The following is a 26227-nucleotide window of genomic DNA, read 5'->3' on the forward strand; positions in this document are numbered from 1 at the left end:
ATGAATAAATCTGTAATCACAAATCTCCCTAAAATATAGTAAGAATGAAAATTATGACACTACTGAACAATTTAATTTCTCAAATAATGCTGCTCTGATTTTCATGCATTTTTAACACTTCCAGCATTGCCAATCTTTTTAAAAACTGAAAGAAAAATAATTTTATTATAGTTACATTATATTTAGAGTTTTCTTTCAAGGGAATCAAATATTTTTTAATTGTATAACATAGCCTCCCATAATCCTGTATAAAATACAGATTAAAGTACTTAGTAATGTGAGATTGATCCTGCCTTTTCTTTGTTTTACAGGGCAAAAAGATTACTTTTACAGTAGCAGCTTAGAAATACTAAATGTTCAATATACTGATGAGCTAAGTTCACCAATTACACAGAAATATAGACTTTTGAGTGAAAAAATTGAGTCTGCGGTAAGTTAATATTTGCATTTCCTCTTTATTATATCATAAAACAATTATGATAATAAACCTAATATTTTGTGATATATTTGCAACTCCTAGATGCTCTGCATATTCTCCTCCCCAAATGGTTAAAGATATGTTTCATTGTGCTTTTTCCAAGTCAATTTGTACACTTTGTACAATTTGTACACTTGTTCTTATTCATATTTTCTTACATCATGAGTGAAAAGTTTTAGGTCATGAGTAAACATTTTTTATGATTATGACTTCAAAGATTGGAAGTCTATTGTTTATGCAATTTGAGCATTTTTCCTACCCTCGAGATTGTCTTTTTAAATCCTTTTCATTTTGCCTTCTTTCCTTTTTTCTTATCCAACTAAACATATGGGTAGTAGGTGTTAAAATACATATTAACATAGTTTGGAGAATGTCATACTTTGGTTCAATGATTGACATAGAAAATATACAAAGAAAGCCTGGGCTCTCACTTGAAAAGACCCCCAGGCTGCTTACCAGGAAACCTCACAAGCAGACCCTTAGCACTGGTTTATCATCACAGACCAGGGTTTGGCCTTCAGCCCTGCAGAGTCAGAGCTGAACAATCTCAGGGTTGCTCACTTACCCTTAACGTTTTCTAAGATTCCTAAGGTTATAAATTAATCCAATGGTTCTAAAACTTTAGCAAAATCACCTGGAAGGTTTATTAAAAATAGAGTTCTAGGCCCCAGTGTCAGAGTTTCTGATTCAGTAGTTAGAATTTGCATTTCTAACAAGTCCCCAGGTGATGCTGATGCTATGGTCCAGGGACCACACTTTGGGAACCACTGAGTTAATCTATAATGAGAATTATCATGGCTGGGGGACTGAATCATCTACTTGTCTAACACCCTTTTCCCCTAGGGGCAAACTACACTGGGAGCCAAGTATTGAGAAAAGTGCTTGGTGAGCATTAAATTAGAGCAAGGGAAGTTAGTATATAATTTAAATGTTTAATCAGAATAAGCAGCTGAGTCAGAATAATCTGGGAACAGAATCTAGGCCAGGAGGCAGTGGTAGGGTTAATATTGGGGAACATCAGTTTATTATGCCAGAAGTGGGAGCCTCCTGTTCCTTCAATAAACTTTTTTTAAACATCAATCCTGTCTAATGCTGTGGACATACAAAAAGTGGAGTAGATATTGGATCTGTCCTCATGGAGGTTAGTCTAACATGGGAGATTAAACAAGCTTACAAATATTTATAATATAAGGTATGCAGTGAGTATGTGACATGAGAGCAACGCAGATGTCAGTTTGTGGTAAGAGGATAAATGATATCCAATTATGGAGATCAGAGACAGCATCTTATAAAAGATGACTCTTTTCAGGTTAGCTTTAGAATGAGTAGGGCACACCACAGCTAAAATATGAGCCAAGGCATAGAGAGGAGAATGTGCTTAGCTAAAATGTTTGGGTTTTATCTTGTAGAGAGAAAGTCTTGAGCTAGAGGCAGAATGATGCAAACAGGATCTGACAGATTCATGTTCCGAATATAAAAATTATACTATAAAGAGAAGAGCCTGCACACAGTAACGCTAGTTAGAAGCTCATTACCGTGGTCCAGAAGAAAGCCAAGGGGTTAAAACTTGAATTAGGGCATATTCCAGAAAATGTGGAAATGCACATAAAACTTCCATTTTAGGCTTACCAAAGCAATCCACCTCCCCAACTTCCTACTTTCTCTTCCCAACCTGCTCTTAAAAAATCAATAGGAATATTTAGTTATATCATTTGCATCATGAGAGCCCATTGTTTAGACTTCAAACCAAGAGATATTCTTTTTTTTTTTTAGTATTTAAAGAATATCCTTAAATTTATTCACATTTATTTAAAAATGCCAGTTTTTAAAAACTTTGGTACTTTGTCATTAGTAATGAATTACTTCACGACTGACTGCCCACACAGTTTAGACGTTGAAAGGTGCTGATTTATGCAATAATCGGTACTTGGGTTAGTAATACTACTCTGAGGCTGGACCCCACAAAATACACACACAAATACAAACTACACAGACAAATACAAAGAGCCTGTGAGTACCTCTGTCTCAGGCAGAGGGCAACATGCAAATCTGAACAGATTTTCTTGTGATTAACACTGCAAGAGACATTCTTAAATTTCTTGACGAAGACACTAGAGACAAACATCTCAGGAGGTCAGTCTGAGGACAGTTATTCATAATGAAGTCCTCACATCCACACAAAGACATCATGTAATGTTTCAGCTATTTACCCAGTCTAATAAAAGGGAGCAAACTGTAAGTATGTATATTGAGAATCCCAGCTTCATTATAGGGAATTAGAACCCAACTATTTGTCATTAAAGCAAGATGCCAGAGACATCCTCAGCCCTAAAGAGGTCACTCAGTTCCTGCCAGACAGATCAGATATGTCAGGTCAGCGCATCCTTCATAGAGCATATGTAAAATTGCAAAAGACTGATATGGAGAGAAACAGCATAAGGCATAAAGCACAACGTACATATTCAGCAATGTGAAAAACATAAACTAAGTTTCTTTTCAAAAGTACTACCAGCACATTTGGAAGATATTCAGTAAGTCTTTGAAATCCAATCCCAATGACAAAAAAATTATACAATCTAATTTGTTATTCTTGAATTACTCTCAAAAGTGGTCTATAAAGTAAATTGTAATGTATAAAGTGTTATCAAAATGAAAATAATTTTAGTATTGTCTTTTGTTTTAAAGATAATAAAAAAGTAGAAAAGTCAAGGCATTCAAGAAATATAAAGAGAAAGAAATATGCACAAAATCTCAATACTAATATATCCATTTTTAATATTTTGATGTTCCAAGTACTTTTCATGAAAACTGCATAATCATCCATGCACAAACACATATAATTTTCTGTCAGTGGAATAAGACTATACATGCTTGTTTACTACCACTTTTTTCTCAAAACATATGTCATAGAGGTATTTAAATATCAATGAAGAAATATGCCATTTTAAATAAATAAATAGTATTATAGTGCGTAAAGGTACAATATTTTATTTAACCAGTCCTCTGTTGACAGATGTTCAAATTGTTTCCAATTTTTCACTATTATATCCAATATTCTGATGACCAGTCTTGTTGATACATCCTTGCACACCTGAGTGATTATATTCTTGGGACATATTCCCAGAAGTAGAATTATCAGAATATAGGGTTTATGCTTTTATTTCTCTCTAGAGATTTTTAAATTTCTTCTTCAATTTTAATAAAGATTTTATTTTAGAAGCATTTTAGATTTATAGAAAAGTTGCAAAGATAATATAGAGTTCTCATATACATCACACCCAGTTTCCTCTATGATTAACGTTTTATATTACAATAGTATATTTATTGCAATTAATCATCCAATATTAATACATTGTTATTAACCAAATTCTGTATTTTATTCAGATTTCCTTTGTTTTTACTTAATGTTCTTTTCCATTTCCTGATCCCATCCAGGATAGCAAATTACAGAGTTGTCATGTCTTCTTAGGCTCTTGTAGACTATGACAGTTCCCCAGATTTTCCTTGTTTTCGATAACCTTGACAGTTTTGAGGAATACTAGTCAGGTATTTTGTAGAAATGTCCCACAATTGGAGGCCTTCTGATGTTTTTTCTTGTGGTTAGACTGGGGTTTGGGGTTTTAAGGAGGAAGACTATAGAGGAAAAGGGTCATTTTCATTACATCATATGAAGTGGGGTACATAATATCAACATGACTTACCACTGTTGACCTTGATCACCTGGCTGAAGTAGTGTTGGCCAGATTTCTACACTGTAAAGTTACTCCCTCCCTTTTCCATATTATACTCTTTGGAAGAAAGACACTATGTACAGGCCACACATAAGAAGTGGAGGAGTAACGAGTTATGCTTTGAATATTTAAAGAATATTTGAAATTCTTCTGTTTGTCTAGTTTCTCCATGTACTAATTCAACCATTTGTTTATATCAATATAGTGATCTATGCATTTTTAACATTTATTTTAATTTCTAGATTGCACTCCAGAAGTGCCCAAGTTTACATTCTTACCACCAGTATATAAGTATGCATAGGTATGCTTATTTCCCCTACAGCATTAACACTATGCATTGTAAACCTTATTAATTGTTGCTAATTCAATAGGCAAGAAGTGATATCTCACTATTACTTTGGTTTGCATTTCTTTGATTACTAGTAAGATTTAATCTGTCTCCCTATAGTAATAGGTCATTTTTATAATTTCATTTGTGAATTGCCTGGTCATGACCTTGCCCATTTTCTTACTGGAGCCTTTGTGTTTTTATATAAATCTAGGGAAAAAAATTCTTTCCTTGTTAAAATATTAAAATTTGCCTGTTATTCATTTGCATATATTTCTCTAACGAGATTTGACTTTCAACCTTGTTTATAATCTAGGGTTTTTTTTTACTGCCATATAGATTTAATTTTTTAGGTAGCCAAAATTATCAATTTTATCTTTGATTCACCTGTAATTTATTTTGTAGTAAGATAGAGATCCAGCTTTTTCCCCTAAAAGAGCTAGGTGGTGGTACCAAAACAGTATATTAAATAGTGCAATGGATTTATTTGTTGTGCCGTCTTTATCATACACTAAATTCCTCCTTTTCTTTTTTCTGTACTCCTCTCTCTTTCACTGACTAGTCTTTGTCTGTACCAGTACCCAGCTATTTACTGTGGCTTTATAATTAAACATCTGGCAGAGAAAGATTCCCCTTGAAATTCGCCTGATGTATGATTTCTACAGTTAATCTCATTTATTCATACTTCCGTAGAAACACTTTGGATAATACTCTAATGTAGTATTTTATAGTTCATAAAGCACTTTTACATATATCATCTAACCTTCAACTCACAATGGGCATGTAATTTTTATAGATGGGTAAGTGAATACTGTGAGAGATTAAGAAACGTGACAAAGGCCATTCAACTGGAAAGTGACAGAACAAAAATTCAAACCAAGGTCTCCTGATTTCAAGTTCAAGAATCATACCACTTACCAGTGGTAACATGAGTACCATCATTATCCTTGTTCCATAGTCAGCAGTGTTAATTAATACTTAATGAGCTGTGGAATAATCCCAGAATTTCTATTATATTAAGCAATTCACTTTTCTGGTTCACAGTTTATTCATTAGTAAAATAAAATCATTTAACTAGATGATTTTTATAGTACATTCTACCTCAAAAAGTCTATGATTATGTGGTTTTCACACAAGATATCCATGCCACCGAATCACCTGTTTTTCTCATCGTGCCTCTCTGGCCACTCCTTCTCCTCTGTATCTTTTATAGATTCACCCTCCTCTACACTAACATTAAATGTTGAAATTCCCCAACTCTTTGACCTATGCGCTCCTCTCCTCTCACATTATTTTCTATCTCTAGATGATCTCACCCATGACCATTACTTCTACCAACACTTATATACTAATGACTCATGCTGTCGTCAGCCCAGACTTTTCTTCTGTACTTCAGACCTTTTCCCCCAACTGCCAGCTTAATATCTCTACTTGGCTGTTGTAAAAACATCTCAAATATATTATGTCCCTAAATCAAACTCATGATCCCTCCACACCATACTAGCCTTCTTCCCATAATCCTAACCCCATTGATGATAATACCATTTATTCAGTTTTCCAAACCAGAAACCTAGAATTCATCCTTGACATACTGCTCTATGTCATTCCAAATATCCAATCTATTACCAACCCCTGTAGGTTTTATCCCCTGTATTTCCCTCAGATCCATTCATTTCTCTCCATATCTGCTACCACCATAACCATCCAAGCCATGACCTCTACACCGAAGTGCCAAAATAGCACCATAACTAATTTACGTTATTTTGTACCTAAAATTGTTTATCCACATGCAACCAGAGAGATTGTTCTCAAATTGCAAATCTGATTTTATTATCCTCTCATTTAAAACACTTCAGTGACTTCCAATTATGATGATAAAGACCAAATTCTTCACACACTAACAAGACTTTCATGGTCTGGCCTTTCTATATAACTCTAGCCTCCTTGCTTTCTAGGCTACAACTGTCCTGGCCTTTGATTCCTTAAACACAATCTGTTTGTTCCTACCTCAGGACTTTGTATGTGCCATTCACTCCACCTGTGAGGCTTTTCCTTTCTCTTCAACCAGCTAACTCTGATTCTTCCTGAAGATCTCAGTTTCATAAACATTCCTCTGAGAAGCCTCCCTAATCTCACTGACTGGATCAAATCCCTCTACTATATTGCTGCACTTATCACAGTTATAATTCTGCTTAAATGTGGATGATAATATGATTAGTGCGTATCTCCCCCATTAGATGTAAGCTCCGTGATGGCAAGGACTGTCTATTTTCTCCACCAGTGTAACCCAGTGCTTGAAAGAGGGAGCGTGAAGCATAAGAGGTGCTCAAAAACTGTTGAATGAATGAAAAAATGAATAAGGTGATTTCGAAATAATGAGAGCATCTGTTTGCAAAATATGTGTATCAAAACTATGAGTGCATTCTGATTGAATGGGCCTCTCCAAATAAAACAAGGGACTTCAATCAGGATTCATACCTGGGATCAACTGAACCATTGAAACTCCCCTTTGGCATCAGGGGTGGTATTGCAACAGATTCTGCAAACAACAATTGCCATTTTTTCCAAAATATACCTAATGACTGTACCATGAAAAAAAACTAGGGCACAGGAAGAGAAAGACAGCAGTATCAATTTACAATTAATCTTATCACATCCCTTATACCATCAGGGCTTTTAGTACAGCCATTTAATAAGCACTGGTTGCTGCCTAATGCCTAAAAGAGAATTTGGTACATAGCTAGCATTCAAATATTTGTTGAATGAATGAATAAATGATACATTCTATCTGTTGGTTCCTGTGCTAAGTGCTAGGGACACAAAATAAAGATGTCATTGCAGTCAGGATGAAGCCCACAATGGTATCCAAGATGGAGTTGTCATACCAGAGAGGGATTCACAATAATTTTATTGGAGTCATGGAAGAAAATACTCAAATGTCACTCTACATGTGTTTTTCTCTTTTACGAAAGAATTTTTAAACAAGAAGAAAAAGAAAATAGGGAGAGAAGGAGTGAAGGAACAAATAAACAAACTTAGCTTTGTTACTATTTAACAAATGGATTGACACTGGCACCTTTGTTTGGTTTTATGTCAAGTAGTTCCACACAATGTGTGTGAAAATATCTTGAGGGATGGGGTGGGCAGTAACACAACAGAACTGACTGGGCATCAGCACACTTTTACCGGCTCTCAGTAGATTTAAATGATACACAGTTTCCACTAGATTTTAAAATTATATTATCTAGCTCTAAAAGTAAACTAAACCTCCCCAAAAATTAATATGAGGACTGAGAAGAATCCTGCAAAACATAAATAAATTTAAAAACCTGCAATTTGAAGACAACCCTCATATGAAGTAATGAATATGCAATATACAATAATGAATAAGTAAATGAACAGTTAGGTAACATAAGAACTGGCTACAGCCATACTGCCAGGTTAAGCAATGCTTTTTAGAAGATGTTTAAACACACACACGCACACCCTGTCCCTTCAAGGTATAAGTGTGAGAAATTAACTGCTTTTTATTTATTTTTTTATTTTATTTTATTTTTTTTGCGGTACGTGGGCCTCTCACTGTCGTGGCCTCTCCCGTTGCGGAGCGCAGGCTCCAGACACGCAGGCTCAGCAGCCATGGCTCACGGGCCCAGCCACTCCGCGGCATGTGGGATCTTCCCAGACCGGGGCACGAACCCGTATCCCCTGCATGGGCAGGCGGACTCTCAACCACTGCGCCACCAGGGAAGCCCTTAACTACTTTTTAAATAAATAAGAGAAAACTTGGGAAATACATGTTTAACAATGTGTCCAGCATTAGGTGATTGAGTTCAGTTGTTTTGTTTTACTGAAAATTAAGGGCTTAGACATGCACACATAAAAATTTGGGAGACAAAAATTACCTACCATGTTTGTTGATTTTGAACACATTTCTTAAAATTTGTATATAAATATAATTAAACTCCTTTGATTTGATTTGAAAGGGTAGCCAGTTGAAATCAGGAAAGATGGAAAGTCACTTGCTGAACTTCAACAAAACCCTTGCATGATTGGTGGGAATGACAACTTAGTGTCATGATTTGTTAAGTTCTGCCAATGAACTTCATGCATCTGGAGCCACATAATTGTGTGGAAACTTCTTCAGTGCTTCAGACCAAGTATTTAGATTAAACTTAGAATCATACCTTTGGGTCATTTTATCACAGTGTTTCAAAAATTATAAATTCTGGGCTTCCCTGGTGGCGCAGTGGTTGAGAGTCCGCCTGCCGATGCAGGGGACATGGGTTCGTGCCCCAGTCCGGGAGGATCCCACATGCTGCGCAGCGGCTGGGCCCGTGAGCTATGGCCACTGAGCCTGCGTGTCCGGAGCTTGTGCTCCACAACGGGAGAGGCCACAACAGTGAGAGGTCCACATACCGCAAAAAATATATATATACATATTTGAAGAGTACTGTAGTAATAGATTATATTGTCATGTATTTTATCTTTTTTCCTGAAAACTGAGTTTCCAGATCTTCTGATTAAACAGAAAAGAAAGTTTGTAACTGAAGGGTGACTGAAATCACAAAAACAACATTATTACTATTACTCAGCTCATGAATATTATGCACAAAACTGTACCTATTGAGAAATGTTATGAGGTAGGTATGTGAGAGATGCTTCCACCTCATCAGTTGTTCATGTAATTTCAACATTAAATACTAAAATACAAGACAAAACAAAAAATATACCTACCAAGTAAGAAGGTACTGAAAATAAGAAGATGATTTACCTTCATGGGGTAGTTAATAAGATCTCTTCTCCCTCAAGATGAAAAATATGTGACAATTATAGACATTCTATGTGTAATGTCTTACCCTTCGTATGACCTCACCTATTAACCGGTTTAATGATGGTTACTTTGTTAGAATTTACCTAAATAATCTATATCTCACTTCAATTCTTATCGATTATGAATATTATTGAGGTTTGAGGATTCTAGGCTATTCTAGAATTCAAAGATAGTGTTGTCAAGAGACCTTCAAGATGGCAGAGGAGTAAGACATGGAGATCACCTTCCTCCTCACAAATACATCAAAAATACGTGTTCATGTGGAACAACTCCTACAGCACACCTACTGAACGCTGGCAGAAGACCTCAGACCTCCCAAAATGCAAGAAACTCCCCATGTACCTGGGTAGGGCAAAAGGAGAAAGAAAAAACAGAGAGAAAAGAATAGGGATGGAACCTGCACCTCTGGTAGGGAACTGTGAAGGAGAAAATGTTTCCACACACTAGGAAGCCCCTTCACTGGTCGAAAAGGGGGGAAGCTTCGGAGCTACAGAGAAGAGTGCAGCAACAGGGATGCAGAGGGCAAAGCGGACAGATTCCCGCACAGAGGATTGGTGTCAACCAGCACTCACCAGTCTGAGAGGCTTGTCTGCTCACCCACCGGGGTGGGTGAGAGCTGAGAGCTGAGGCTCAAGCTTCGGAGTTCAGATCCCAGGGAGAGGAGAGGAGTTGGATGCGTGAACATAGCCTGAAGGGGGCAAGTGTGGAACACTTGCATCTGTGGAACACTGGAATAGAAAACAAATCATCCCAAAATTGAGGCGGTGGATTTTGGGAGCACCTGTGGACTTGGAGTTTGCTGCGTGAGACTGACTACTTTGATTTTTATCTTTATCTTAGTATAGTTTCTAGCACTTGTTATCATTGGTGGATTTATTGGTTTGGTTGCTCTCTTCTTTATTTTTAAATTACTTTAATAATTTTTTTATTTTAATAACTTTATTATTTTATTTATTTTTTCTTTCTTTCTTTTTTTTCTCCCTTATCTTCTAAGCCCCATGGCTGACACAGTCTTGGTGCTTCAGCTGGGTGTCAGGCATGAGCCTCTGAGGTGGGAGAGCCAAGCTCAGTACACTGAACCACCAGAGATCTCCCAGCCCCATATAATATCAACCGGTGAGAGTTCTCCCAGATATCTCTGCCTCAAAGCTAAGACCCAGCTTCACTCAACGACCACCAAGCTCCAGCGCTGGACACCCCATGCCAAACAACTAGCAAGACAGGAACACAACTCCACCCATTAGGAGACAGGCTGCCTAAAATCATAATAAGTTCACAGATAACCAAAAACACACCACCGGACGAGGTCCTGACCACCAGAAAACAAGATCCAGCCTCATCCACCAGAACACAGGCACCAGTCCCCTCCACCAGGAAGCCTACAAAACCAACTAAACCAACATTACCCACTGGGGGCAGACACCAAAAACAACAGGGACTACGAACATGCAGGGTGCGAAAAGGAGACCACAAACACAGTAAGTTAAGTAAGATGGGAAGACAGAGAAATATGCAGCAGATGAAGGAGCAAAGTAAAAACCAACCTAAACAAATGAATGAAGAGGAAATGAAAAAGAATTCAGAATAATGATAGTAAAGATGATCCAAAATCTTGGAAATAGAATGGAGAAAATAAAAGAAATGTTTAACAAGGACCTAGAAGAACTAAAGAGCAAACAAACAATGATGAACAACACAAAAAATGAAATTAAAAATTCTCTGGAAGGAATCAATAGTAGAATAACTGAGGCAGAATAATGGATAAGTGACCCAGAAGATAAAATAGTGGAAATAATTACGGCAGAGAAGAATAAAGTAAAAAGAGTGAAAAGAATCGAGGATAGACTCAGAGACCTCTGGGACAACATCAAATGCACCAACATTCAAATTATAAGGGTCCCAAAAAGAAGAAGAGAAAAAGAAAGGGACTGAGAAAATATCTTAAGAAATTAGAGTTGAAAACTTCTCTAATACAGGAAAGGAAATAGTCAAGTCCAAGAAGTGCAGAGAGTCCCATACAGGCTAAATCCAAGGAGAAACACACCGAGACACATATTAATCAACCTTTCAAACATTAAATACAAAGACAAAATATTAAAAGCAGCAAGGGAAAAGCAACAAATACCATACAAGGGAATCCCCATAAGGTTAACAGCTGATCTTTCAGCAGAAACTCTGCAAGACAGAAAGGAGTGGCAGGACATATTTAAAGCGATGAAAGGGAAGAACTTACAACCAAGATTACTCTCCCCAGCAAGGATCTCATTCAGTTTTGACGGACAAATTAAAACATTTACAGAGAAGCAAAAGGTAAGAGAATTCAGCACAACCAAACCAGCTTTACAACAAATGCTGAAGGAACTTCTCTGGGCAGGAAACACAAGAGAAGGAAAAGACCTACAATAACAAACCCAAAACAATTAAGAAAATGGTAATAGGAACATACATATCGATGATTACCTTAAATGTAAATGGATTAAATGTTCCAACCAAAAGACACAGACTGGCTGAATGGATACAAAAATAAGACCCATATATATGCTGTCTACAAGACACGCACTTCAGACCTAGGGATACATACAAACTGAAAGTGAGGGGATGGAAAAAGATATTCCATGCAAATGGAAATCAAAAAAAAGCTGGAGCAGCAATTCTCACATTAGACAAAATAGACTTTAAAATAAAGACTATTACAAGAGACAAAGAAGGACACTACATAATGATCAAGGGATCGATCCAAGAAGAAGATATAACAATTGTAAATATTTATGCACCCAACATAGAAGCACCTCAATACATAAGGCAAATGCTAACAGTCATAAAAGGGGAAAATGACAGTAACACAATCATAGTAGGGGACTTTAACACCCCACATTCACCAATAGACATATCATCCAAAATGAAAATAAATAAGGAAACACAAGCTTTAAATGATACATTAAACAAGATGGACTTAATTGACATTTAGAGGACATTCCATCCAAAAGCAACAGAATACACTTTTTCTCAAGTGCTCATGGAACATTCTCCAGGATAGATCATATCTTGGGTCACAAACCAAGCCTTGGTAAATTTAAGAAAATTGAAATCGTATCAAGTATCTTTTCCGACCACAACGCTATGAGACTAGATATCAATTACAGGAAAAAAACTGTAAAATATACAAACACATGGAGGCTAAACAATACACTACTAAATAACCAAGAGATCACTAAAGAAATCAAACAGGAAATCAAAAAATACCTAGAAACAAATGACAATGAAAACACAATGGCCCAAAACCTATGGGATGCAGCAAAAGCAGTTCTAAGAGGGAAGTTTATAGCAATACAATCCTACCTCGAGAAACAAGAAAAATCTCAAAAAAAACAACCTAAACTTACACCTAAAGCAAGTAGAGAAAGAAGAACAAAATAACCCCAAAGTTAGCAGAAGGGAAGAAATCATAAACATCAGATCAGAAATAAATGAAAAAGAAATGAAAACAATAGCAAAGATCACTAAAACAAAAAGCTGGTTCTTTGAGAAGATAAACCAAATTGGTAAACCATTAGCCAGACTCATCAAGAAAAAAAGAGAGAAGACTCAAATCAACAGAATTAGAAATGAAAAAGGAGAAGTAACAACTGACACTGCAGAAATACAAAGGATCATGAGAGATTAATACAAGCAACTATATGTCAATAAAATGGACAACCTGGAAGAAATCAACAAATTCTTAGAAAAGCACAACCATCCAAGACTGAACTAGGAAGAAATAGAAAATATAAACAAATCACAAGCACTGAATTTGAAACTGTATTAAAAATCTTCCAGCAAACAAAAGCCCAGGAATGGATGGCTTCACAGGTGAATTCTATCAAACATTTAAAGAAGAGCTAACACCTAACCTTCTCAAACTCTTCCAAAATATAGCAGAAGGAGGAACACTACCAAACTCATTCTACGAGGCCACCATCACCCAGATACCAAAACCAGACAAGGATTTCACAGAAAAATAAAACTCCAGGCTAATATCTCTGATGAACATAGATGCAAAAATCCTCCACAAAATACTAGCATACAGAATCCAACAGCACATTAAAAGAGACATACACCATGATCAAGTGGGGTGTATCCCAGGAATGCAAGGATTCTTCAATATACACAAATCAATCAATGTGATATGCCACATGAACAAATTAAAGGATATAAACCATATAATCTCAATGGATACAGAAAAATCTTTTGACAAAATTCAACACCTATTTATGATAAAAGCTCCCCAGAATGTAGGCATAGAGGGAACCTCTATGCACATGCACATATGGTTACCTTATCTTTGAGAAAAAAGGCAAGAATATATAATGGAGAAAAGACAGTCTCTTCAATGAGTGGTGCTTGGAAAACTGGACAGCTACATGTAAAATAATAAAATTAGAACACTTCCTAACAGCATACCCAAAAATAAACTCAAAACGGATTAAAGACCTAAATGTAAGGCCAGACTCTACTAAACTCTTTGAGGAAAACATAGGCAGAACACTCTGACATAAATCACAGCAAGGTCCTTTTTGACCCACCTCCTAGAGAAACGGAAATAAAAACAAAAATAAACAAATAAGACCTAGTGAAACTTAAAAGCTTTTGCACAGCAAAGGAACCCATAAAGAAGATGAAAAGACAACCCTCAGAATGGGAAAAAATATTTGCAAATGAAGCAGATAAGAAAGGATTAATATCCAAAATATACAAGCAGCTCATGCATCTCAATATGAAAAAAACAAGCCAATCCAAAAATGGGCCGAAGACCTAAATAGATATTTCTCCAAAGAAGATATATAGATTGCCAACAAACACATGAAAAGATGCTCAACATCATTAATCATTAGAGAAATGCAAATCAAAACTACAATGAGGGGGTTTCCATGATGGCGCAGTGGTTGAGAGTCCACCTGCCGATGCAAGGGACACGGGTTTGTGCCCCGGTCCAGGAAGATCCCACATGCCGCGGAGCAACTAGGCCGGTGAGCCACGACTACTGAGCCTGCACGTCTGGAGCCTGTGCTCCGCAACAAGAGAGGCCGCGATAGTGAGAGGCCCGCACACCGTGTTGAAGAGTGGCCCGTGCTTGCCACAACTAGAGAAAGCCCTTGCACAGAAACAAAGACCCAACACAGCAAAAATAAATAACTAAATTAGTAAACTCCTACCCCCAACATCTTCTTAAAAAAAAAAACCAAAAACAACTACATTGAGGTATCACCTCACACCAGTCAGAATGGCCATCATCGAAAACTCTACACACAATAAACACCGGAGAAGATGTGGAGAAAAGGGAACCCTCTTGCACTGTTGGTGGGAATGTAAATTGATACAGTCACTATGGAGAACAGTATGGAGGTTCCTTAAAAAGCTAAAAATAGAGCTACCTTATGACCCAGCAATCCCACTATGGGCATATACTCTGAGAAAACCATAATTCAAAAAGAGTCATGTACCACAATGTTCATTGCAGCACTACTTACAATAGCCAGGACACGGAAGCAACCTAAGTGTCCATCAACAGATGAATGGATAAAGAAGATGTGGCACATATGTATAGTAGAATATTACTCAGCCATAAAAAGAAATGGAATTGAGTTATCTGTAGTGAGGTGGATGGACCCAGAGTCTGTTACACAGAGTGAAGTAAGTAAGAAAGAGAAAAACAATTACCGTATGCTAACACATATACATGGAATCTAAAAAAAAAAAAAAAATGGTTCAGAAGAACCTAGGGGCAGGACAGGAATAAAGACGCAGATGTAGAGAATGGACTTGAGGACATGGGGAGGGGGAAGGGTCAGCTGGGACGAAGTGAGAGAGTGGCATGGACATATATACACTACCAAATGTAAAACAGGTAGCTAGTGGGAAGCAGCTGCATAACACAGGGAGATCAGCTCCGTGTTTGTGACACCTAGAGGGGTGAGATAAGGAGGGTGGGATGGAGATGCAAGAGGGAGGAGATATGGGGATATAGTATATGTATAGCTGATTCACAGAAGAAACTAACACAACACTGTAAAGCAATTATACTCCGATAAAGACATTAAAAAAAAATCCCACAAAGATAGTATTGTCACCCTCATTCAGGAGGGAAATATAAAATAGTTCTTTTTTCTTTGTTTACTTGATTTTTTGTCCATTGTAATAAAAGGGTCAATAATACAGGTTACAAAATCAAAGAAGTATGAAAGCAAATTCATCCAACCCATTAAAGAAGAATCAATAATAAGTTTGAAGGGAGTGAAAAAGCCCAAAGGTTACATGTAAAGCTCACTGAAGGCAGATGCATAGCCTCTGGAAGTTGCAGTAGTCAACTGTGTACAGAACAATTTTTTAAACACACTTTGGACTGTTTTCCTTTTACAGATGAAGAAATTGAGAGGAAGAAAGTTTAAAAGATTCGTTCAAGTTCTCATAGCAAGCTAACTTTTCCCTGTCCCCTATCTACTACACTTTCCACTCTCCTATTGGCTTCCTCTTCAGGCATCTGCTCACTGATTTTCTACCAAGTATTTGATAAGTTCTAATTAAAGAGACTACAAAATTTTCACCCACTCTATGAAATACGGATTCTTATCCATAGGTCTCTTCTTTTATCCTTGTATATGGATATCAACCAATTAATCAACTTGCTTTCTTTATGTTGCTTATTACCTTAGTCCTCACTAAATTACATCAATATTTTCCACATAACAAAAATGTCATAATTAAATTATATTTTTAACATTTTGGTCCAGTGCAGCCCATGCTGATGCAATACCAAATCATGAATTAAAATATAATTACAAGAAACATCTAAATTTTAGCAATTCCTTCAGTTTTAGGTCAGTTCCTTTTACTTCTGCTAAAGTCAAGTAATATTAAAGATAAATCAGTTTATTAAACTCCCTCCTACAATATACCACATTAATAAACACATTAAAACCTATCCTTCTACATAGTTAACTAAAATACTCACCAAATGATTGCATTCTATAATTCTAGATCATAGAATTTTGAGTGACTTTTTGCTCTCTTCTTAACACTTACTAGTACTTCTTGAATTTTTTAAAAAGGAAATTATTTTGAAAAACTAACAGCCTCATAACTCTTAAAAATATTTGAGACCTCTAGAAAGAAAAAAAGTTATTTTGCATCACAACTGGTTGGTCTGATATCAGCCTAAAGAATGGATACTGAAAAAATAAATGCAGTGTAATAGAGATTGCATAAACTTTACAGTCTCAAGAAGAATTGATTTCAAATCCTGGCTTAATGTAATATTCAACATGCTACTTAATTTCCCCAACTTCACCTTTTCATGTTCACCCCCACCTTGGTCCAACCTCACAGTACAAGCCAACAGAATCCACTCGCCATTATGAAAGCTCAGTACATCTCACCCTGCATCTTGGCAGAACTGTTCCAGTCACAGAATCACTCACTACTAGTTTACTGTGAAGCTAAACCTTATACCTCAAGAGGACCATCCTTGCTGGCATTGAGCAATGATTCAGGGGGAAAGTTAAAGTTAGGTCAGGAAATACCAACTGATGCTAAAAATAACTTATGTTGCTTAGGCATTAATCAGAAACAATAAGGAAAAGACTGGCCTTTACTTCATTTCCTCTTTCTCATCAAGCTCTCCATTGCTGCTCATTTTAATCTGGTTTTACCCATTTAAGAACAGTTGTTGCAGGATCACACACTGTAAATTGTATCAGTGGACTCACCTAGCGTTGGGTTGGCTCATGCGCCCACCTTTTTGGGAACAGCCACCAAATCACGTAATGTGGGCTCTCACTGAGCAAAACATCTGCTATGTTTAGAATGGCTTCTAGCGAAGATGCATCCTGTCCATTATCATCTTTGTGTAACAGATGAAGAAACAGGCACTGCATCAGAAGGTTATTAACCTGCCTAAATCGCTCCCATGTGTTCTGAGATGGAACTGAACTAAACTGAACTCTCTATTCCTCATTAACATAGTCAACTCCCCATTAACAACCATGTTGCAAGGTTGGGCAGAAAGAGGAAACAGAGAAAGAACGGTAATTACAGAGAGGTTGTCTTTTCCTTTCTTTCTACAGATTACTAAAACATTCGAAGAGTCAAATTTAAGAAGCCAGTTCATCAGAGCTCATGTTGTCGGACTGAGGTGAGTGGAAATACAACAAAAAATATCTATAAGCATAGATACAACTTGGTGCATTTGATTTTGTTCACAGCATAGATAATGAATGAGACATTCACACAATGTGTTGCAATATTATGAAAATAGTATCATGGAAAGTTTAAAAACCAATGCCAAAAAACAAAACATGTCATACGATCTACTTACTAATGTAAATAACCATATTACTTCAGTTCTTGGTGGGAAAAGGAGGAAAGGGTAGAGAGAGAGTTGGGTGAAGGTACAGCAACAGGGTTATTCTATTATATAACTCCAGGGGATACTATTCACAATGCAGTCTATGTAGCAAACAATGCCTTGTGGAGATGTGCAGTGTTGTGGTCCTGGGCACGATTGGAACACTAAACCAACACCAAAAATGGCTTTTTGGGTTTTGTCTGCCTGGAATGCTATAATATAAAGGATGCTGTGGCCAAACACAGATGTGTCTGCTATGAATTAATAATAGGCGAAGTAGGGCTTCCCTGGTGGCGCAGTGGTTGAGAGTCCGCCTGCCGATGCAGGGGACGCACCGGTCCGGGAAGATCCCACATGCCGCGGAGCGGCTAGGCCCGTGAGCCATGGCCGCTGAGCCCGCGCGTCCGCAGCCTGTACTCCGCAATGGGAGAGACCACAACAGTGAGAGGCCCGCATACCGCAAAAAAATAAATAAGTAAATAAATAATAGGCGAAGTAGCAGCACACAAGCTAGTTATTTGCCATTCTTACCTTAGTTGAATATGGACTTATCCTTGTGATGTGATGTGATATTCCTACCAACTAAAAGAGCCACCCTTACTGACCCTAACATAAATATCTCAAATGTCCATATTGCTCAATCCTTCAACTAATATACAAAAGCTCTTCAGAGGGAGAGAAATTATACTATTTCTTTCTCAAATACTAATACCACAAGAAAATTATTTTTTCTTATTCTCGGAAGAGTCACCTAGTTAAGTACCCAGGAGCATAGAGCTCTGGTCAGTTAAGTTTTGCTGAGGAGTTCAAGAAGAATCCATAGGAAGAGCATTTTCCAAAATGCATTTCAGTCAGTTCAGTGCACATTTACCTTAGTACTTTCTTGAGAAATTCTCTGTACCAGCCACGAGCTTGCAATACTTGTAGGACTGAATCTGCATGTTTTTCTCCTTTTGTTCACTTCCCACTTACTTCTCATTTCACTGCAGTCTGGCTTCTGACCTCACCACAAAATAGTAATTGCTCTTGCCAAGTTCAGCAATGACATCTGAATCACAAACTCCAAAGAAATTATATCAGTCCTCTTCTTGGACCTCTCAACAGTATTTAACACTGTTGAGTTGTCAATCCTTTTTGAAATAGTACCATCCCTTGGTTTCTATGACCCTATACACCCCTGATTTTCCTTTTATCTCTTAAGTTATTCCTTCTCAATTTTCTTTGTTAGTTCTTATTCCTTCTCTTCCTCAAGTGTTGTCAGACTGTGCTGTAAGCCTCTCATCTTCTCAGTTCACGCTGAAGCTCCTTTTAGGGGCTTCATTGCCCCTATATGCTAATTATTATTAAAGTTGTATCTCTGGGCTAGTCCTCTCTTCTCATCTCGAGATGTGAATATACACAGCCGTCTACTTAACATCATATGGCTATCTTGGACAGCTCAACTTTAATAAGTCCAGACCAGAACCTATCATTTCTCCCCCACCAAATATGTTACTCTTCTAGTATTGCCTACCTCTATCAATGGTGTCACCTTCAACCCAGATGCTCAAGAAAGAAATATGAGTTATCTCTAAATTCCTATCTCTCCCTCAACCCACACATCCATCCATCTAACCTTCACAATTCTATTTCTTAATTATGTTTAAGATCCATAACTTCAAACACACTGCCCTCAATCATCTCTCTCCTTGTCTATGAACAGCCTTCTAATGAGTCTCCTTTCCTGCAGTCTTGCTCCACTCCACATTCTACATAGCAACCAGAAAGATTTCTTGAAATGAAATGCTAAACATAGTATTTGCTTAAAGTTCTTCTAACTGCTATTCCTTACCCTTATGATATGTCAAATATCATATATAAACATGTATATGTGCATCAGATATATGTATTCTTGATATATATATATGTCTCCTTTTATATACATATATATATATATATATATATATATATATATATATATATATATATATATAAAACAAAGTTTACTAAACCTTCCTATATAGGGTTTTCTCCTACCATCTCTATTTCTGGGGTAGTCTTTTACTACTCTCTACTTTGTTATTTACTCACAAGTCCCACTAGGCTGTTTTCAGTTCTCCACTCTAACCTCAAGATCTTCTTATATAAACTATTCCCTCTGTCTGAAATACACATCCACACACACACCACTTTTTCCCCTTCCCCTTCTGTTTTAAAATATACTGCATCAATAGAAGATTTGAGGTACAGTAAGGCCAACAAATCAGGAGATGATGACTTTTGAAAAGAGAGTTTGTTACTCACAGTTCCCACAAGGAAGGTAGGTACATGACTCTTATAGAGTTGTTATGAAGATCAAATAAATGAAGTATAAAACACAGTCCTGTTTGAGTACCTATTTACATGTTTATCATTCACTAAAGATACCTCTTCTTTGAATTGCATATTCATCTTTTCTGGTTTTTTTCTATGATTTGTCTTTTTCTTATTGATTTGTAGGAGTTCTGTGTCTATAGGAGGTACCAAACAATTGTTACTTTCAGTTGCAAATATATTCTCCCTATCTATAGCATTATCTTAACACTTTGTATATGCATCTTTTGTTGTAGAAAATCAGTTGCAAAAGGTCTTACTTAAGAAATCCTTTATCATCTTGTATATAAAGAAAATCTCCCATATTGACTATAAATTTAAAATTTTTGCTGTTCCTATTCAAGTGCTTTGTTTGTGTGTGACATGAGGAAGATTTTTAATTTTTTACATAAGTTATTTTCCTTCAGATTTGTGATACCACTTCTATAGTATATTGTTTACATACGTCTATGAGTCTGTTTCTGGATTCCTATTAGACTTAATTATAGGAATTCTGTTCCTTCCAATCAAGCTTAGTAATTATGTCATTCAAATAAAACCTAGCACTATGGATTTGCCTATTTCTCCTTGTTCAATATATTTTGAGCACATATTATCAAGCACCTATATGTTTAGAATTATTATATCTGCCTCATGAACTATTTCTTTTAGCAAGGTATTAATCCTTTTTATCACTAATTAATGTCTTTCAATCTTAAAATCTCTTATATCTGATACTATTATGCTACACTGACTTTCTTATGGTTCTTTTTACAACATACCTTATCTTCATTTTCAACATTCATATGTCCTTACAGGTTAGATTTTTCTCCTAAAACAAGAAGACAGCTAGATTACATTTTCAAATGCATTCTGACCATCTTTGCCTTTAACTAGAGAGTTTAGTCAGTTTCAATTTATTGTGATGATAGTTACATTTGGATTTATTTCCTCCATATTATCTTATGTTCTTCATCCTGGTTTTTCTAATGCTTTTTTCTACTATCTTGCCTTCTCTTGTATGACTGTATTTTCTTCAGTTTTTTTTCGTTTACTAATTTACAAGTTCTACATTCCATTTATCTTATTTTAGTGATTATTCTTAAAAAATTCTTACAAACAAGGAGAGTTGGTTTAATCCACTACCCTTCTTCCAAATAATACAGGAAACTTGGAACTGTTATTCACGTATTACTGATGTTTTAGTTCAACCTTATGTGTAACACCTGCAAATAAATCACTGTAATTATACTGTCAATATCATTTTATTAATTTTTTTAAGTAAACATCTTATTTTGGAATAATTTTAACTTTACAGAAAGACAGTACAGAACGTTTCTACATACACTTCACCTAGCTTCCCCTAATGTTAACATCTTACATAACTATGGCACATCTGTCAAAACTAAGAGATTAACATTGGTACATTATTAGACTCTGATTTACTTCGTTTTCACCAGTTCTTCCACTAATGTCCTTTTTTTCCATTTCAGGATCCAACCAAATATACCACATTACATTTAGGGTGTTTTTTTTTTTTTAACATCTTTATTGCAGTGTAATTGCTTTACAATGGTGTGTTAGTTTCTGCTGCATAACAAAGCGAATCAGCTATAGGTATATATATATATCCCCATATCTCCTCCCTCTTGAGTCTCCCTCCCACCCTCCCTATCCCACCTCTGCAGCTGGTCACAAAGCACAAAGTTGATCTCCCTGAGTCATGCAGCTGCTTCCCACTAGCTATCTATTTTACATTTGGTAGTGTATATAGGTCAATGTTACTCTCTCACTTCGTCCCAGCTTACTCTTCCCCCTCCCCGTGTCCTCAAGTCCATTCTCTATGTCTCTGTCTTTATTCCTGTCCTGCCCCTAGGTTCTTCAGAACCTTTGTTGTTTTTTGTTTTTTTTTTTTAGATTCCATATATATGTGTTAGCATACGGTATTTGTTTTCCTCTTTCTGACTTACTTCACTCTGCATGACAGACTGGGTCCATCCACCTCACTATAAATAACCCAATTTTGTTTCTTTTTATGGCTGAGTAATATTCCATTGTACATATGTGCCACATCTTCTTTATCCATTCATCTGTCGATAGACACTTAGGTTGCTTCCATGTCCTGGCTATTGTAAGTAGTGCTGCAATGAACACTGTGGTACATGACACTTTTTGAATTATGGTTTTCTCAGGGTATATGCCCAGTAGTGGGATTACTGGGTCACATGGTAGTTCTATTTTTACTTTTTTAAGGAACTTCCATACTGTGCTCCACAGAGGCTGTATCAATTTACATTACCACCAACAGAGAAAGAGTGTTCCCTTTTCTCCACACCCTCTCCACCATTTATTGTTTATAAACTTTTTTATGATGCCATTCTGACCAGTGTGAGGTGATACCTCATTGTAGTTTTGATTTGCATTTCTCTAATGATTAGTGATGCTGAACATCTTTTCATGTCTTTGTTGGTAATCTATATATCTTCTTTGGAGAAATTTCTATTTAGGTCTTCTGCCCATTTTTGGATTGGGTTGTCATTTTTTGACATTGAGCTGCATGAGCTGCTTGCATATTTTGGAGATTAATCCTTTGTCAGTTGCTTCATTTTCAAATATCTTCTCCCATTCTGAAGGTTGTCTTTTCATCTCCTTTATGGTTTCCTTTGCTGTGCAAAAGGTTTGAAGTTTCATTAGGTCCCATTTGTTTATTTTTGTTTTTATTTCCATTTCTCTAGCAGTGGGGTCAAAAAGGATCTTGCTATGATTTATGACAAAGAGTGCTCTGCCTATGTTTTCCTCTAAGAGTTTAATAGAGTCTGGCCTTACATTTAGGTCTTTAATCCATTTTGAGTTTATTTTTGTATACGGTGTTAGGAAGTGTTCTAATTTCATTTCTTTATGTGTAGCTGTCCAGTTTTCCCAGCACCACTTATTGAAGAGGCTGTCTTTTCTCCATTGCATATTTTTGCCTCCTTTATCAAAAATAAGGTGACCATATGTGCGTGGGTTTATCTCTGGGCTTTCTATCCTGCTCCACTGATCTATATTTCTGTTTTTGTTCCAGTACCATACTGTAGCATTGTATGATTGATTACTGTAGCTTTGTAGTATAGTATGAAGTCCAGGAGCCTCATTCTTCCAGCTCTGTTTTTCTCTCTCAAGATTGCTTTGGCTATTCGGGGTCTTTTGTTTTTCCATACAAATTGTGAAATTTTTTGTTGTAGTTCTGTGAAGAATGCCATTGGTAGTTTGATAGGGATTGTATTGAATCTGTAGATTGTTTTCGGTAGTATAGTCATTTTCACAATGTTGATTCTTCCAATCCAATAACATGGTATATCTCTCCATCTGTTTGTATCATCCTTCTTTCATTAGTGTCTTACAGTTTTCTGCACACAGATATTTTGTCTCCTTGGGTAGGTTTATTCCTAGGTATTTTATTCTTTTTGTTGCAATGGTAAATGGGAGTGTTTCCTTAATTTCTCTTTCAGATATTTCACCATTAGTGTATAGGAATGCAAGAGATTTCTGTGCATTACTTTTGTATCCTGCTACTCTACCAAATTCATTGATTAGCTCTAGTAGTTTTCTGGTAGCATCTTTAGGATTCTCTATGTATAGTATCATGTCATCTGCAAACAGTGACAATTTTACTTCTTCTTTTCCGGTTTGGATTCCTTTTCTTTTTCTTCTATGATTGCTGTGGCTAAAACTTCCAAAACTATGTTGAATAATAGTGGTGAGATTGGGCAACCTTGTCTTGCTCCTGATCTCAGAGGAAATGGTTTCAGTTTTTCACCATTGAGAACGGTGTTGATGTGGGTTTGTCCTATATGGCCTTTATTATGTTGAGGTAAGTTCCCTCTATGCCTACTTTCTGGAGAGTTTTTATCATAAATAGGTGTTGAATTTTGCCAAAAGCTTTATCTGCATATATTGAGATTATCATATGGTTTATATACTTCAATTTGTTAATATGGTGTATCACATTGATTTGCATATATTGAAGAATCCTTGCATCCCGGGGATAAACCCCACTTCATCATGGTGTATGATCCATTTAATGTGCTGTTGGATTCTGTTTGCTAGTATTTTGTTGAGGATTTTTGCATACAATGTTCATCAGAGATACTGACCTGGAATTTTCTTTTTTTGTGACATCTTTGTCTGGTTTTGGTATCAGGGTGATGATGCCTCGTAGAATGAGTTTGGGAGTGTTCTCCCTCTGCTATAGTTTGAAGAGTTTGAGAAGGATAGGTGTTAGCTCTTCTCTAAATGTTTGATAGAATTTGCCTGTGAAGCCATCTGGTACTGGGCTTTTGTTTCTTGGAAGATTGTTAATCACAGTTTCAATTTCAGTGCTTGTGATTGGTCTGTTTATATTTTCTATTTCTACCTGGCTCAGTCTTGGAACGTTGTGCTTTTCTAAGAATTTGCCCATTTCTTCCTGGTTGTCCATTTTATTGGCATAGAGTTGCTTGTAGTAATCTCTCATGATCCTTTGTATTTCTGCAGTGTCAGTTGTTACTTCTCCTTTTTCATTTCTAATTCTGTTGATTTGAGTCTTCTCCCTTTTTTTCTTGATGAGTCTAGCTAATGGCTTAACAATATTCTTTTTCTTCTCAAAGAACCAGCTTTTTGTTTTACTGATCTTTGCTACCGTTTCCTTCATTTCTTTTTCATTTTTTTCTGATTTGATATTTATGATTTCTTTCCTTCTGCTAACTTTGGGGGGTTTTTGTTCTCTAATTGCTTTAGGTATAACTTTAGGTTGTTTATTTGAGATGTTTGTTTCTTGAGGTACAATTGTATTGCTATAAACTTCTACCTTTGAACTACTTTGCTGCATCCCATAGGTTTGGGGCAGTCGTGTTTTCATTGTCATTTGTTTCTAGGTATTTTTTGATTTCCTCTTTGATTTCTTAGTGATCTCTAGGTTATTTAGTAGTGTATTGTTTAGCCTCCATGTGTTTGCATTTTTTTAACAGTTTTTTTCCTGTAATTGATATCTAGTCTCATAGCGTTGTGGTCGGAAAAGATACTTGATACGATTTCACTTTTCTTAAATTTACCAAGGCTTGATTTGTGACCCAAGATATGATCTATCCTGGAGAATGTTCCAAGAGCACTTGAGAAAAATGTGTATTCTGTTGTTTTTGGATGGAATGTCCTCTAAATGTGAATTAAGTCCATCTTGTTTAATGGATCATTTAAAGCTTGTTTTATTTATTTTCTTTTTGGATGATCTTTACATTGGTGAAAGTGGGGTGTTAAAGTCCCCATTATGATTGTGTTACTATTGATTTCCCCTTTTATGGCTGTTAGCATTTACCTTATGTATTGAGGTGCTTCTATGTTGGGCGCATAAATATTTACAATTGTTATATCTTCTTCTTGGATCGATCCCTTGATCATTATGTAGTGTTCTTTTTTGTCTCTTGTAATAGTCTTTATTTTAAAGTCTATTTTGTCTGATATAAGAATTGCTACTCCAGTTTTCTTCTCATTTCCATTTGCATGTAATATCTTTTTCCATCCCCTCACACTCAGTCTGTATGTGTCCGTAGGTTAAGTGGGTCTCTTGTAGACAGCATATATACAGGTCTTGTTTTTGTATCCATTCAGCCAGTCTATGTCTTTTGGTTGGAGCATTTAATCCATTTGCATTTAAGGTAATTATTGATATGTATGTTCCTATTACCATTTTCTTAATTGTTTTGGGTGTGTTTTTGTAGGTCTTTTCCTTCTCTTGTGTTTCCTGCCCAGAGAAGTTCCTTCAGCATTTGTTGTAAAGCTGGTTTGGTGGTGCTGAATTCTCTTACCTTTTGCTTGTCTGTAAATGTTTTAATTTCTCTGTCAAATCTGAATGAGATCCTTGCTGGGTAGAGTAATCTTGGTTGTAGGTTTTTCCCCTTCATCACTTTAAATATGTCCTGCTACTCCCTTTGGGCTTGCAGAGTTTCTGCTGAAAGATCAGCTGTTAACCTTAGGGGGATTCCCTTGTATGTTATTTGTTGCTTTTCCCTTGCTGCCCTTAATATTTTTTCTTTGTATTTAATTTTTGAAAGTTTGATTAATATGTTTCAGAGTGTTTCTCCTTGGATTTATCCTGTATGGGACTCTCTGCAGTTCCTGGACTTGATTGACT

The 26227-nt window shown here is 36.4% G+C and overlaps 1 protein-coding gene across 1 annotated transcript in view; it reads left to right on the forward strand.

Moving 5' to 3' along the window:
- Window positions 1-26227, forward strand: part of TMPRSS11D (transmembrane serine protease 11D) — a 69208-nt gene that overhangs the window by 23295 nt on the left and 19686 nt on the right. The window contains exons 3-4 of the mRNA XM_060011730.1: window positions 312-430; window positions 17468-17535. Of these exons, the coding sequence (XP_059867713.1) occupies window positions 312-430; window positions 17468-17535 (187 nt within the window). The remainder of the gene's footprint in view (window positions 1-311; window positions 431-17467; window positions 17536-26227) is intronic.

The sequence above is a fragment of the Delphinus delphis genome, chromosome 5 (assembly GCF_949987515.2).
Source record: "Delphinus delphis chromosome 5, mDelDel1.2, whole genome shotgun sequence".
NCBI lineage: Eukaryota > Metazoa > Chordata > Mammalia > Artiodactyla > Delphinidae > Delphinus > Delphinus delphis.